The 15,917-nt window shown below is 33.9% G+C and overlaps 1 protein-coding gene across 8 annotated transcripts in view; it reads right to left on the reverse strand.

Annotated features, from left to right (window-relative positions):
- Positions 1–2,048: 2,048 nt before the first annotated feature.
- Srsf11 (serine and arginine rich splicing factor 11) overlaps positions 2,049–15,917 on the reverse strand; it is a 35,080-nt gene continuing 21,211 nt past the window's right edge. For 5 of the 8 annotated variants that reach the window (XM_020180255.2, XM_020180256.2, XM_074079787.1 and 2 more), the window contains 8 exons: positions 15,486–15,535; positions 14,134–14,261; positions 13,179–13,260; positions 8,540–8,671; positions 7,075–7,164; positions 4,116–4,232; positions 3,535–3,673; positions 2,049–3,428 (listed from right to left, as the gene is read on the reverse strand). In XM_020180255.2, coding sequence (XP_020035844.1) covers positions 3,231–3,428; positions 3,535–3,673; positions 4,116–4,232; positions 7,075–7,164; positions 8,540–8,671; positions 13,179–13,260; positions 14,134–14,261; positions 15,486–15,535 — 936 coding nt within the window. In that variant the 3' untranslated portion in view covers positions 2,049–3,230. The remainder of the gene's footprint in view (positions 3,429–3,534; positions 3,674–4,115; positions 4,233–7,074; positions 7,165–8,539; positions 8,672–13,178; positions 13,261–14,133; positions 14,262–15,485; positions 15,536–15,917) is intronic. The other 3 variants (XM_074079784.1, XM_020180259.2, XM_074079783.1) reach the window with 3 other exon arrangements.

Consider the following 15,917-nt stretch of genomic DNA (forward strand, 5'->3'; position numbering starts at 1 on the left):
GAGGGGTGGGGGCAGGGGGGAGAAATGAACCAAGCCTTGTATGCACATATGAATAATAAAAGAAAAATGAAAAAAAAAAAGTAGCATTTAGGAAAGTTATAATTATTTCTAATAGTCTTAGAAATAATACTTTCTGAACACTTAAAGAGCTGTTCCATTATATTCATATTTAATGAAAATCCAAAACATTTGCACTGGATTAGGAAAATATTTTCAGCAGCCAAGGTACAGAATGAACTGGTTTTTGGAGAGACCAAGGCACAGGAATGTCAGTTTCATCTTAAAAGTGTACCAATATGCAATCGCCGTATATCCTAAATACTTCATCTTGTGCCCCGCCCCACTGATGGTTTGGTAGTGATAACACCTATACTATGTAAGCTGTACGATACACAAAACAGAACCTGATTTGGTTTTAAGATGCAGCTCTCCAAGATTAAAATTCAAATGATTTTTTACTATTCCTGTAGAGGAGCATTTTCCTTCCACCTGCTTTTCATTTTTCCTACCTTTTACCTTCAAGTTACAAATTACCACCAGGAAAAATGTAAAGGGCAACACAGTGTTCTCAATAATATGGATGTCAGTTATCTTAAGTGTTTTTAGTTTAATATTATCCCCTATGATACTGCATAGTTTTAAAAAGCTATAAACAAGTTAACTACTATCATTTACTGACCCAGGTACAACAGACTCTCCTGCCCCCTAAACTACTTGGCAAGGTAATTACTCCCATTTTACAGAAAAACAGGTCTCCCAAGCTCTACTTAAAAAAGCTCAAACTCCACGAGACTGTTAAATCTCTCAAAAAAGCTACTATTGAAAAATTTAAGCAAGTAAGGACAAACATTTTTCTAACAAAACCACTTTTATTTTTGAGTTATTTTACTACCAAATACATAACAAAACTGTGTGGAGGCAGCGCTCACTTGGTCTCAACTGGTTATCTGTTAAAAGGCTGTTCCACTGCAACACCACCTTTGTGCAGATAATGTTCACTGAAGACACTTAAAATACAGACCCTTCGCTGCACCATCTAAGTCAGTGACACTATTTTAAAATAAAAAAATAATCCATTTAGAAAAGCTGTTAATACATTTCTATTCAGAGATTACAAGTTGGGAATAGACTTGAATATCAACTTCACCCTGTGAAACTGCCAGTATTTTGTCTTTGACTTAAAAAATGGCCACATAGACTTGGTTTTGCTCACCTGTGAATGTTTTAATTTGATCCTCCTGGACCTAGATATTTGTATCTTTCTCTGTGTCAGGGAGTTTCAATGTTATTATTTATTTGAATAAGCTTCTTACATTTTTGGCTTTCTCAACTGCCTCTAGAATCGCAATAGCACAAGTACTTGGTCTTTATGTACTAAAAAAAAAAGTTTTGTAGGTTTAAAGAAACGTCATTTGCATTTAAGTTTGTTCTTAAAAATGCCATGATTATTTAGACCATTAATAGAACTTCTTTGCTTTAGTCAAAATTTCTGTAGATAAAATCTTTTAAAAAAGTTTTTACAAACTGTAAAAACGCTGCTTTTCTGCGTGACATGACATTTCACTTTGGGAATTAAAAAAAAAAAAATACTCAAAACTTGGATAAAAGCCATAATTCCCAGTTTCAATTTCCCTTAACCTTAGCCACCCAAACGCTATTCACTTCTTAAATGAATAAATATCCTACTAAGTATACGGTAGATACATACATGTCATTAACAGTTTTTTATTCTATTTCAGAAAAGGCAAGTATTTATATTTCACTGAAAATATAAATTTACCAGGTACATGAGGGATCATTTGTTTATCCTAAAATTTACTGCATTATCCAACCCCATGCCCACACCAAAACTATGAAAAAAACTATGAAAGACTGTTCTCAATAGAAATTTTTTGGACAATCCTTTTGACAGCTATTACTAAGGTGATGGATTTCATCTGTTACTACATGTAGATGTGGGTAAAGGAAATATGTAAAATGGATGAGGTAAACATCATACATTCAATAATGTAAATAAATACAAATACAGTTTTACAGGAACATGAACGTAAGTTTAAGGGTTTTATTATCAAAGTCTTGTAAAACAATTTCAGAAACTGTACATCAACATGGCACAGATTGTAGCCTACTTTTGTTTTTACTGCACAAAAGTGAAGCTTGAAACTCCTGTAACTAAGAAAACAGTTGCCTAACTACTTTGCATATAACATGGAATCACTGTATGTGTAAGATTACTACTGCAGTAATAGTAACACAAATTTATTGGTTTTATACAACTTGAGATATCAAATAAAAGTACATCATCAAGTAGATCTGTCTTATTTTAAAAGCATATGAAGGTCAATTTAAAATGCACTACCCTCTTTTTTCCAACAGTGAGCTGAAAACAAATTAATGAAAGTGGAAAACTGATAATCAGGACGACAAGATACTTTTCTTTTATAGAAGGACTCAGAATAAGTGAATAGCTTTCACTGATATAGATGTGAAATAAATTACTTAAGGAAAAAAAATTCCAAAACATCTATATGAAAAAGTATATAACTCTACTTCAAAATATTTTGCTATTTACTCACTGCCAAAGGCAGTTTTATTTGAAATCTTGTTCCTGTAATTAAAGCCTAATTAGCCATCAAAAAAGGTTAGTGCACATATAACCTTTCTAAGTTAAACAAAGCCACAAATATTTAGCCACAAGGCTTGAAGGATTACCTATTTCAAATGCTTGTTTCCAGATGTAACTCTAAGAATGTTAATTTGTCATGTCAACAAACAAGACCGTAAGTAGATCCATCATGTTGGAAGATTGTAATGACATTAGGATATTCTTGCCACATAACATGCAATCAGTGCATTCCCTACACTGCTCTATTACATGACTCAAATTCTAGAAATACTATAAGTGAACTTACTTAATAAAGGAGATCGTACAACATAAACAATCCATGCCTGCTGTAGATGCATGCAGCTTTTCATTTTTGTTACGAAGCAGCACCAGAATAGTAAAGCTGCTTGATTACTCAATCAGATTTCGCCACAAGAGTTGGTTACCCATGTACCATTTTCTAAGAGTTTTGTTGTAAATAAGTATCAGTATCAGGAGCTTTATAACCATTTGTAATTCAGAGCTGTATACATCTAGGTTTGAGATGAACAAATACAGCACTAAAAATCACACAAAGGAATGACACTGATGCATGTATACAGTTGGATTCCCACAGAGGCAATATTCAGTCACTCATATCCATGTCTTCTTCATGATGATCATCCCCATTCACTTTGGATTCTCTTAGTGAATCACCAGTTCCCTTCTCCGCAGAACATTCCTTGGTTTTAGGGGAACCTGCTTCTGTTGGTTTCTTCTCTTCTTTTTTCTCTTTCTCACTGTCATACCCCTGTTCCTCTTCGTCGTAATCCCGTGTAACCTGCTTTGCCAAGGAGAACAATAAAAGTAAGCTTCTTCAAAGAAAAATCACATCTTAGAAGTATCAACACCATCCAAAAATACCAAAATAAACTAGTTTGTATACATACTTTTACATCTTTGTCACTCTCTGATTTTCTTTCCCGTTCCTTTTCTTTATCTTTACTTTTCTTCTTTTTGCTTGTTGATCGTTCTCTTTCATCTCTGCTTCTTTCTTTGTCTTTATCTTTCTTTTTCTCCTTTTTATGTCTAGAATGAAAGTTAAAATGTGCATACAAAAAATTCTTTAAAGGAACCTTAAGGTTTCACCTTGAAGAACAGCAACATGTTATAACTTAAATTAGTTTTATTGAAGTTCCCAATATATAAGACTGCGAAGATCTAATTAAAAAAAACTGGCAATGAAAGTATAAGATGTACATGGGTCCCAAAAGATTGTAACCTAGTTCTAAGTTCAAAATGCTCAATCTTGTGAAGTATTTACTATGGAAGTCTTAAGAGACTTAGATAATACTTTTAACTCCTGAAAAAAAAATAGTACTATATGGTAGTTACAAAAATACAGGACAGCTTCAAAACTTAAAGGTGATACTCTGGTTTCTCTTCAGATTGTGTAAATCTTTCGCCTTTTTAAAAACTTAAAGACTTCTGAAAATTACAAAAGACAGATCTAAATGATTAACATTCTTACCTCCTAGGGGATGGTGAACGAGACAATTTTCTTTTAGGAGACCTAGGCTTTTTAGGAGATCTTGTTCCACTTCTACTTCTTCGTCGTCGTCTCTCTCTAAAATCACAAATGTGCAAACTAGGCTTTAAGATATAGTATGCTCTAAGACTGAAGGACTGAAGTTCGAGGTCAGGCCAATCAAATAGTTCGTGAGACCCTATTTTGAAAATACCCAACACAAAACAGGGCTGACCAAGTAACTCAAATGCTAGATCATCTGCCAGGCAACTATAAGGCCTTGAGTTCAAACTCCAGTACCAAAAAAAAAAAAAAAAGTCTCCAACATTCTGTGCTCAAGACAAGTATAGCTACTTCAATACAAAAGGCTTTCACCAATTAAAAATACCTGCCCAAATTAACTTTTAAATCATTAGATGAAATTTGCAGAGATAGAATTAGTGGAAAGGTATAAAATAAATTGACTCTGAATATCCCAGCAAAATATTTCCCATGAATCAATCCTACTTTGAACAATTATTATTAAAACATATAGCTTTTATCTACTTTTAATTTGGGCTTAAAAAACTGATAATTCTCAAGTTTCAACATTTCCAAGATGTCCATATACAATTTAGGAGTAAAAATAAAAGGAATCAAAAGAAAAAAAAAAGTAAAACCCATTCATCTGTCCTGTTCCCAAATGAAGTTTTTTTCCCCCAAGATCCCTTGTCTTGAAAACATTACACATACAACTGAATATTCATCCATCAAACATTAAGTTTGCCAATTAAATTCTGTAGGTGAAAGAGATGCTTTATATTGTTATATTTCTGCTTTCTATCTTTTTATATTCTTGTGCCCCTCAACAGAGTGCATTAGTTACCTCAACTTAGAATGAACCAATACTTCAAGAGAATAATGTCTTTATAGACAGGTATATTAAATTAACATTAAAATGTCTCCAGTTTTTTTTTTCTCTCTTTAATTTTTATTTATTTTTAAAGTGCTAGGAATTGAACCCAGGGCCTCATGCATGCTAAACCCAAGTTCTACCACTGACTAAGCAACACTCCTAACTCCATTCAACTTTAGGAAAATACATGTTGCCCTTCATATATTCTATGCATTTTTGCCACCTATCCTTCAGGCTTGCTTTAGTTTTTCCTTTGGTACTTATACTTCATTTTTTTCTTATAACCTTACTTTTAAACCACATTCCCTTTAGCCTTCACCCAAATCCTCCATTATCCCCCTAGCAATCACTACTTTCATCTCTGCATTTACCTATTCTGAACATTCCACTTAAGTAGAATCACACAGTGTATGAAATGTGTGACTGGATTCTTTCATTTGGCATAGTTTTTTCAAGGTTCATCCACACTGCAGCATGTATCTTTTTTTTTTTGGATGCCGAATGTTTTACTGTATAAAATATTTTATATATTCATTTGTTATCAGACGCTTGGTTTCAGCTATCACTGAAAATGGTATAAATATCTGTGTATGAGGTTTTTAATGTGAACATGTTTTCTATCTCTAGGAGTGAAACTGCAGGGTTTTCTCTATGTCTAACATTTTTATGAACTCACTGTTTTCTAAGTCCAACATTTTATGCTCATATCAGCAAAGGACAAAGTTAAAATTTCTCCACATCCTCACCAACATTTGTGTCTTTTTGGTGATAACCATCCCAAGTAGATAAGTGTTAACTCTTATGCTGACTCTAACTTGCGTTTCTTTGACAACTAAAGATGTTGAAAACTCTTTACCAGACATTTGTGCACTTTTGGAGAAATGTCTATACAGAACTTTTGCCTATGTTTTAAACAGCGTTATTTGCCTTTCTGAGTTCTTCGAATTCTTTATAAATTCTAGATATGAATCCCTTATCAGATATATTCTCTAGCACCCTGTGAATTATCTTTTTACTTCTAATAACGTTCCCTCCGCGCTTGGGAAAGAGTCTCATTATGCTAAATAGCTTGGGCTGGTCCTGAACTCAAGAGTCTCCTGTTCTCAGCCTCTTGGAATACTGGAATTACAGGCATGCCCCACCACACTCAGCTTAATAGTATTCTTTGAAACACAAAAGCTTAATTCTTGTGCTCTCCAATGTATCTTCTTCCTTCTGTTGTGCTTGGGCTTTTGGTGTCTATCTAGGAAACCAGTGCCAAATTTGAAATCATAAAAATTTACTTTTGTTTTCTGATAAATTTTACAATTTTGGCTCTTAAGCGTTTCATCCACTTTTGGGTATTTTTAAAATACGGGATGAGCCTTCTAGTGAATTTAAACCAGGGGTGTGTATGTGTATTTTACTTTCCCAGGCCAAGGGATTAAACTCAGGTCTTTGTGCTTGCCAGGCGAGTACTCTACCACATGAGCCATGCAACCAGCACTTTTGCTTTGTTTGTTTTTCAGATAGGGTCTTGCACTAACTTTACCCAGGCTGGCCACAAACTGTATAAACCACCTATCTCTGGAGGCCTCTCAAGAAGCTGGATTATAGATGTGAATCTACAATGCCCAGCCCCTAAATAAGGTACATTAAAAAAAAGTGCTGCATCAAAGCATGTATAAACAATACCTGAAAGAATGTTTTCTGTGCAGTAAAGTCTGCAACACTGTTACAATTTTCATCACAGTTTACACAGACAGAACTGTCAGCTTAAGAAAGCCACAAATCAAAACTTGTGCTGACTCCCATTAATTAAAGAACTATATGAGAAAAATTCTTGAGTAGTAATACATGGATAAAGTAAAGGAAACATTATCATGAAGGTAATTTAATCTAACAATATAGCCATTAAATCTTAACTATTGGTTGGAGGCATGGATCAAGTGGTAGAGCACCTAGTTCTGAGTACAAACCCCAGTATCACAAAACAAACAACTATTTAAGCCTAACTTTTTTTTCTTACACGTGTATAACCTACTGATAAACTTACAAAGTTAAAAAAAATTTTTTGTACCACCTTACCTGCTTGCACTTCTAGAACGTCTGGCTGTGCTGTAACTTTTTGGTGGTGTTTTAGAACGTTTCTTTTCTTTGTCTTCTTTCTTTTTGTCTCTGATAAAAGAACAGAATTTAATATGTACGAGTGAGCCAATGCTACTTTATATAGTGCTACAAATAAAAACAAAAGTAGAATCAGATTTAATCTCACTCTTATTATTCTGGACAGACACTGTTAAAATCCACTGGTGGAGTTGCTCAATTGGTAGTGTGCCTGCCTAGCAAGCATGAGGACTTGAGCTCAAACACTGGCACTGCCAAAAAAAAAAAAAATCCAATTTTCTTGGTATCTCACAGAACTTCTAATATAGTGAAGTAGTAAGAAAATAAGATGTCAGCCAGTTTCTTGGTATGTTTGCTGAAAAATTCTAGTAGGAGTTCAGTGTTATTTGAAAAATACCCCAACGTTAAGGAACTAGTAATCATTCTACAATTCAAAAAAATCTTTTAAAGGTTCCTGCAAATTTATTTTTATTTTAATCCCATAACTTTTTGCCCCAAGAATCTGAACAAATCTGTTTTAACATTAGCAAGTGATAACCATCATTTCAAATGGCACTTTCCATGTAATTTATTGTTTTCCTAAGAAATAAAAGTCCGTGATGAGAGAGAATGCCTAATTCCTTCTTTGTGTATGATAAAGGATCTATTAAGCAACTTTGATTAAAAGATAATTAATTCAACACACAATGACTAAAAGCCTCATTACTAAGGACTGAACACAACTCAGTAAGACTATGCTGGCTCCAGTGTTTCCATCAATTGAGGTAACATGCTTCCCAACAATAAATGGGAGAAAAACAGTAAAAAATCTATGCTCATTTCAAATGGCAAAGCTCTCCTGTCACTATTAAGTAGAAACCAATGATTTGGTATGTTACTCAAGAATAGGTATACATAGAAATTTAAAAAGCAGTTGGTTTTATATGAAAAGATAGGTCCTTGAATGTGTAAATAAAACATTAAGATAGGGAATTTCTTTTTCCTATGAATTCTCAGGCTTATTCTTTTCTGGTTCCAAATCACAGGATAAAGGACTCTAGTAGGGTTCAAAGTCTTCCACATAATGATCCTTAATGAATATTTCAAACTGAACATCGTGACATATAAAGGTGAATGAAGCATAGTTCTTAAATTCTTTGACAAAGGATAAGGAATGGCTGGGAGCTCTAAATCTGCAGCAGTGGTTGGGTGGGAAGGAGAAAACAAAAGAAGTTATTAAGGACTTAAAGAATTTTTATTACCAAGATATCTTACCTAGGTCTTCAGTTCTGTAAGAGCCAAGGAAACAAATGTTTGTCATCCTCCTCAAACCGTAAATAGTTCCTTATCCTATTTCCCTGCACCTCAACACTTTTGTTATTAAGTAGGAAAGTGTATCTAAGGTGTTAGGAATGCTATAGTTCTTCCCCAATGTTAACTGCTATACCTGGTTTTTGATGTGCTCCTTGACCTTCTACCTCTCTCTCTAGAATGAGATCTTCTCCGTCTTGGACTTTTGGATCGTCGTCTACTCCTTGACTTAGAATGTGATCGCCTCCTCGACCTGCTTCTTGATCGTCTAATATATAAATGGAAGCCATACATTACAAATGTAAAAAGACTAGTTTATGAATATTTCACTCAGTGTCAGATCAATCAAGTGGGAAAAATTACTCTACTTAACATCTTTAATACCTTAGAAGTTAGTACTACTGCCTTTTAACACCTGGAATTCTTTAGCTTTCAATGTTTTACTCAGCCTATTACAAGTCCACCACACCCACAACTTCCAGGTTAAAAATACTAGTAGAGAATGAAACACAAACTGCACAGTCCTCCATCTTTGGCATTATTTTATACAATTACATAGTATTTAACATGTACTTTTTGATTCTCTACTTGTGCAGGTTAAATCTTATTTATCAATTATCAAATACTTATACATTATCCCTCTTTATAAGTGGGATCTACTGAATGTGTTGACTTCAATTTCTGATTACTATTTTGTGAATTACATTCCACCTCAATTCCTCTTTTCTCTTGTCACATAACAGAAATGTTTCTCTGTGTCCCTCCCTCCTGGCTTCTTTCTCAGGATTTAACAAGCATATTCAATAACCGTTAGATGTTATTACCTAAAACATTCAATCCTACTTCAAACTCCAGTCCCCTGCCTCCCAAATTCATTCCTCTATTTTAAGACTCATTAAAAATAAATTGCAATTCTTGGGCTGGAGGTGGGGCTTAAGTAATAGAGCGCTTGTCCAGAAAGCCCTGATTTCAAAGTCCAGTATGAAAAAAAAAGTTGCCATCTGTTTAGGCTAGATCTCTTAAGTTTTAGTAACCATCCAATTTCTGTTTATCATTTCAAATACAAACTTAACTTTCTTCTTTTTTAAGTACAAAAGAATGAACACTTTAGAAATGGAAAAGACTGTAACGCAGTATGACGGCACATGTCTATAATCCTAGCACTCAGGGAATCAGAGACTAGGATGGCAAGTCTGAGTCCAGCCTGGACTCTACAGTGAGTTCCAGACTAGCTTAGTTTTCAAATATCCAAAAAAACAAAAACAAAAACAAAAACAAAAACAAACAAAAAAAAAGAGACCTATTTCAATTCTCACTTATAAGTCAATTTAAGAATATTATCTAATACCTTCAATACTGTTGCTTCAGTAGTGAAAGAGACTAGTAGCACCCACTTCACCAAATAGTTGTAAAGACTAAATGCCACTATATCGAGTCTCAGTGCCTTAGAATAGGGCATAAGATCTGCTTATATAGCTTTGTTTGCTATTAATTACCTAAGAACTTTGCTTTATGGAACTCAGTAATAAACTACTTATTACCAATCTTGTTTTCAATCGTATCTGGTACTATTTAAACCACCTAATGCAGCAACAGCCGTAAAGAAGTTATGTAATGCTTATCTATTCACCACTGTACTGATAAGCAATTAATATAGTTTGATTTAAAAGACCCTAATGATATAGTCTGACAAATTATGAGCTTGTAAAAAATCAGAACCATCATTTTCTTAAGGAACTAAAAAGTCCTAGAAAATAAAAAACAGTATTAAAAGAATTTAGATTGCTCATCTGAGGATTTAAGTCAAACACTTCCAATGACCAAGCTGTACATTTTTCTAATGTACCTAAAAATACAAACATCAAAAACAAAGCAAAAGGGCACTTTTACAAGTTTCTAAACAAAGGGATTAATACAGAAGAGTTTTTAAAATGCTGACGATAAGCAGGGCGTGGTGGTCCATATCTGCAGGCTCAGCACTTGGAAGGCTGAGGAAGGAGGATCTGTAAGCCCAAAGAAATCAGTCTAGATAGCACAGATAAACTTTGGATTCTATGATCCACAATGATTATCTGATTTCAGAATAAATGTTTCAGTGCTATTTTATACTGGTTATAGTATTTCATGATTAAATTTAATTAATAAATAATAAAATAAGTTATTTACAGTCCTAGTATTTATGAATAAAGCTGCTGGGGATGACATGGGCAACGGGCTAAGTATGAGAGCATTGTCCTGGAGGAATAAGATTATAAGCAGAATCAACACCTCATATAAAGAGTAAAATTTAAATACTGTTTTAAAGAAGGGAAAAGGAGTTCCAAGTCGAAATGAAGGTGTAGGGAAAAGCTTAAGGCAGAAAAGAACACCATGAGCTAAAAGTTTAGGCAAGACTTTCTACAACTGGTTTAGAGTGGAGAATGACAAGTATGAAAAAGACAAGTTGAATGCTGTTCTGAAGTTTTATCTGTCATCTTATTAAGTCAATAATGAGCTCCACAAGGTTTATACAGAGCTGTGACAAGATTCAGATTTGGATTTCTGAAAGGCCATCTTCTAAGAGTAGGATGGGCTAGGAGAAGGTGAGTGACAAGAAATAAAGGACTCCTACAATAATAGTCCACGAAATGAATTAAGACAATGACACTTAGAAGACAATGATAAAGAAAGTCAAGAGGAAAGGCCATCTCTGAGACAGAACAGATGTGACTTGTTAGATATTTGGATATGATGTATATGCGCTTAACAGAGACATGAGAAAGTCTAGGACTCAAGAATTTATTGCTGTTTTAAGAATCCAAGTAACAGGAAAGATTTTTATCTAAGTAGTAACAGAAAGAGCAAACAGACAAGGGATGGAATTGTGTTCCAGAGGGACAGCTCAAGGATGAAGGCTATTAAGAAATAAGGTATGACTGTCAAGTGTATGTAAAGAGGTGTATGTAAAGTGAAGCTGACACAATTGAAATAACTGGCCACAATAGAATATCATAGCCCCGAGTAGCATCCTTAAAGGGCTCACACTAGAACTAGAATTTAATTAAGGAAATCCAAATAAGATAGCTTAAAAATTAAGTAAAATGAGGAGAAATAGTTCATGGTGAATAACCTAAAGCAATAGTTTTTAAATTGTGGAACCAAGGGTGCTCCAAGACCCCTATTTAATGGGGTCCAAAGGTCAAAAGTATTTGCAAAATATTAAGAAGCTAGATTCATGTGCCTTTTTCACTATGCTGACATTTGCTTTTAATGACACAGAAGCAATGATGGGTAAAGCTGCTGACATTTCCTCACCATAAACTAAAGTAGTGGCAAATGAACTAACCTAACAGTCACTGTACTGTTCACTGGCATTTCTATATGTACTTGTGGTAAAAGAAAACTATTAATGCCACTTTCAATATGTATGTCTTTAATGAATCAGTGAAAGTTAATTTTTATTCCATCTAGTACTAATGAAGTAGCAGCAGCATTAACTCTTAAGCAATATTCTGTGTGACGAAATGTAAAGTATGCATATAATTCATTTCTGATGCTTACTAAAGTGCAATGTCTATATCAAGACTGACAACTGTGTGACTGAGCTGCAAGACCAATCTGTTGCCTTTCCCATGAAACATCACTTCTAAGAATCAACCTGTGGTTGAGTATTTTGCAGGTATTTTCTTGAAAAATGAGTAAGACATATCATACTTTAATTCTTTGATCTTCCTGATGAACTTGGAGGTGTTATTACCAAATGTCATTATTTTGGCATTGTGTAAAGTCAGAACTTGGAAACTTGCACCACATAATGAACCAATTACCTTCTAATGATTAGCAATGTTTACTTTCACAAAATTATGGCTGGGGAAAAAGATCCAAAGTCTAAAACAGATAGATTTTAATTCGACAGAATAAGAAACTTCATTACGGTTTCAGACTTCATAATGCAAATTCTGGTATTTTTATTAAAGAACACTAATTACAACTGCCTGCTAAAACTATAGAACTGCCTTTCCCTTTTCTAACCGTATACCTGTATAGTTCCAGATTTCCTAAATGCTATAACCAATTTGCAAAAAAGCCAAATGCAGAACCCTATTGTTTCCTAGTAAGCTAAATATCAGCGATTTTGTAAAGAAGTCAAAACAAGACCACTTGCTTCATCAACTTTTTGCAGGTTTTGCTTTAAGGGCATGTAAACCTGAAATGGGTTAAACTGTTATTTTGAATAACAGTTTAAAATTTTGTTTTATAAGACTAGTTGAGTTTGAGCCACTAGTCTAGAGAACCTTACATACTCATAAAGGGGTATCAAATGGAAAAGAGATTAAACAAATTTAGTCTTACTCTAGGTGTAAAGAATGATACTATTAATTAGTTTATCCAGAAATACAAAGAACAGTCTCAAAAAAAAGAGCCAAGTTATTATAGATAATCTGCAGGTTACACAGATAAATTTCCAATTTAAGTCTCAGGACTTTTATTGAAAAGTCATACCTAGATTACAAGTCAGGTTTCAAGTTCAGTGCTTTTTCCATACTACTAAATAATTTTGGTGCTCAAGTCCCCAATGCCTACCATTTATGGGTTTTTTTTTTTTTTTTTAGTATTAAAGTATGAATCATCTATTTAGTCCATACCTTTTCTCCCCACATGTGAACACTCATTCACACACTCACCAGGAGCAAGTGGATTAACTGTTAGCAAATTTTTAGAAAGATGGAAACTATCTTTCTAAAGTAGAAACTATCTTTGCCTAAAGTATAACTGACTTCAAAAGGCAAGTTAACCTGTGTCTAGAAGATGAGGGAGTCCTCCTCCTCCTAGAACGTGATCTTGATCTTGAATGCCTTCTTTTTTCTTCTTTCTTATCTGGATTTAAAAGAAAAGAAACCAATAGTTAGAAATCATTAAATAGGAAGACTATTCATTTAGGAGATATTGAAAGAATTTATCTTAATTTTTAGATTTTCCAGTATATCCTCCAATGTTACGATCGTTTTATAATCAAAATACTAAAGCCTGCTGAAGTGATACAAATTAACCTAGGCTTTCAGTAGATTTTAATTAGACTTCTAGTTCTCAGCTAGCTAATAGTTTCTTTTGCTATCTTATTTGCCTTACTTAGGAGGCTGTGAAGTGTTTCCCACAAAACAATCTTTGGCTCTTTCTGGTTTACTGTCTAGAGGGTTCCAAATGAGTCCTTGCTCCTGTCTTAGGTTCCTTCATGAATATAGTTACAATTAAGCAGGATTAAGGTTTTAATTTGCATTTTATACATCAGTAACATCTTCCTAAAGAACACTAATATAAATGTATTTTAATAAACAAGTTCATAATAAATACAAACATAAACATTTAAAATTCTTGATTCAGCAAAATGTTCTCATTGTGTATGCTTGTGTGTTTACATTTCTAGGGTTCAGAGAAGAACACTCTATCTTCTTTCACTACCACTTAACTGTATGCTCCTTTACTAAGCAAATAATTATCATGGATAATTTAAGTCAAAATGAGTAATTGTCAGTTTCAGTATTTGGCTGCCAAATCCAGAAAGCCATGACTCATTCACTATTTCACTCTACATTTTCAGTAGGTTCTCCTGATCTACTAAAAGACCTAAAAAAAAAAAAAAAAAAAAAAAAAGCTCAGATTATTCACACACTTCTTCAGTTATGCCATCATCATTTTTTTGCCAGCTATCACAGTTTAATATTCAAGAAAAACTGCATAAAGATATTTTACCTGGCTCTATAGCAGCGGATATCAGGGACTGTGCTTCTCGTACTCTTTTCATGGCTTCCTCTATTTCTTTACTAGAGGTATCTGATTTCAGACTTGGTGAAACAAGACCAGCAGCTACATGATTCAACCTGAAACCAAGAACCAAGAATTGAAAATGGAAATATCTTAAATTCAAGCCTGCATTTCAAATTAAGTACACATTGCAGGTCACATTGTTCTAGTAAAATACTCCTTGAAAAAAAAAAGGGGGGGGGGGATTCCATAGTAAACAATAGATAGTACAGCACTGTTTTGAATATTTACAATGGGCACCTCCACTTTAATGATTTAGAGGTATCTGGAATAAGAAAAATAACTATTTATTTTTGCTAAACATCCATCAACATTCCGTAAGTAAAAACACACCTTGGAAAATGCTAGTGCAAGGGAATATGCTGATACTAAAATTGTCCATCAAATGATTTAAACACTTTCTATGACATCTTAATTTTGTTGGGGATAGCATTACCTTTTTGTTTGCAGATGGGGAGAAACTGAGGCAGTGGCCAATGGCCCAAAGTTACACATGAAATCCTGACTGGAAAGGCTAAAGATGCCCCTTAAGGGTTTACACATGTAAGAAAAAATTATAGACACCAAATTTAGTATTGTAGTTATTTGTGGGGGAAGTGGGAAGTGTCATCAATAATGGGTAAAGAGAGCTTCAACTGTATGGGTTGGTGCTGTTTTATAAACTGGGTGGTAGCTACATGTTTGGATCTTAACCTAGTCTAATGACTCTACCCTCTCCCCCGTGTTTTTCCCCCGTGTTTTTCCTACTCACTAATAGTGACTTTCACCAACTTAAGGGGAAATGACACAAAATTCAAATTTAGTTTTAACAAGAAAACATCAATTTACACTTCATAAATTTGTCACACATGTAGGACACAATTTCAGTTACAAGTGTATGAAGAATACTTATCAAAGCACCTAATGGAACATGATGGCTATTAATTATGTAACATGCACTATCACTTCATTTCCCCTCAGCTTTGTTCCTCTCATCCTCAAGGCTCATCCTCTGCTCGTCAAACTAAATTTTCCATTTGCAGTAAGTTCCCCAGCATTACTGTTTTTTCCTTAGTTGAATACACATATTTTACTACATTTAAGTACTTAATGCCTTTCTTTCCAAACAGAGCATAAATGCTATGATGGTACTTATATGTATATATTAAATGAATAAACTACAAAAGCTGTTTATGTTATCATTCTGTTACAAGCCATTTATAATTATTACTAAAGACCCAAATCACACCAAAACAAAACCCTTGTTTATGCAAATTAATATATAACAAAAAAACACTTACTTGGGATCAACAGTACTCATAAGCTTCAGCAACTGATCTGCAGCAAGAGACTGCCAAAAACGAAAAATGTAACAGCAATGAGAATATGAAAGACATTAAATGATCCCTACTTTATTTTTTCAGTATGTTGAAATGTTCTGGGACAATCTTGCAAACCTTTAAAAAGTAAGGTGCTCTATGCATAACCCTGATCAACAAAATGAAGGACATATTAAGCTTTTAGTAGTCACATCCAATCAAACAAAGAACTCCAAAAACTAACAGGTGACATTAGTGGCTACAGTACCAAACAGAGCAGCTTCACCCTGAGCAACTTTACCAAATTAGCTGAGGGTTGAGGCTAAACAGTCTAGATTGTAAAGACTCGTCTCTTCTTATTTTAAGGCTTTCTGAGGAAAAGTAGTGTTTTAAAGAAACACTTAAAACTCAAAC

The sequence above is a fragment of the Castor canadensis genome, chromosome 7 (assembly GCF_047511655.1).
Source record: "Castor canadensis chromosome 7, mCasCan1.hap1v2, whole genome shotgun sequence".
In the NCBI taxonomy this organism is placed as follows: domain Eukaryota; kingdom Metazoa; phylum Chordata; class Mammalia; order Rodentia; family Castoridae; genus Castor; species Castor canadensis.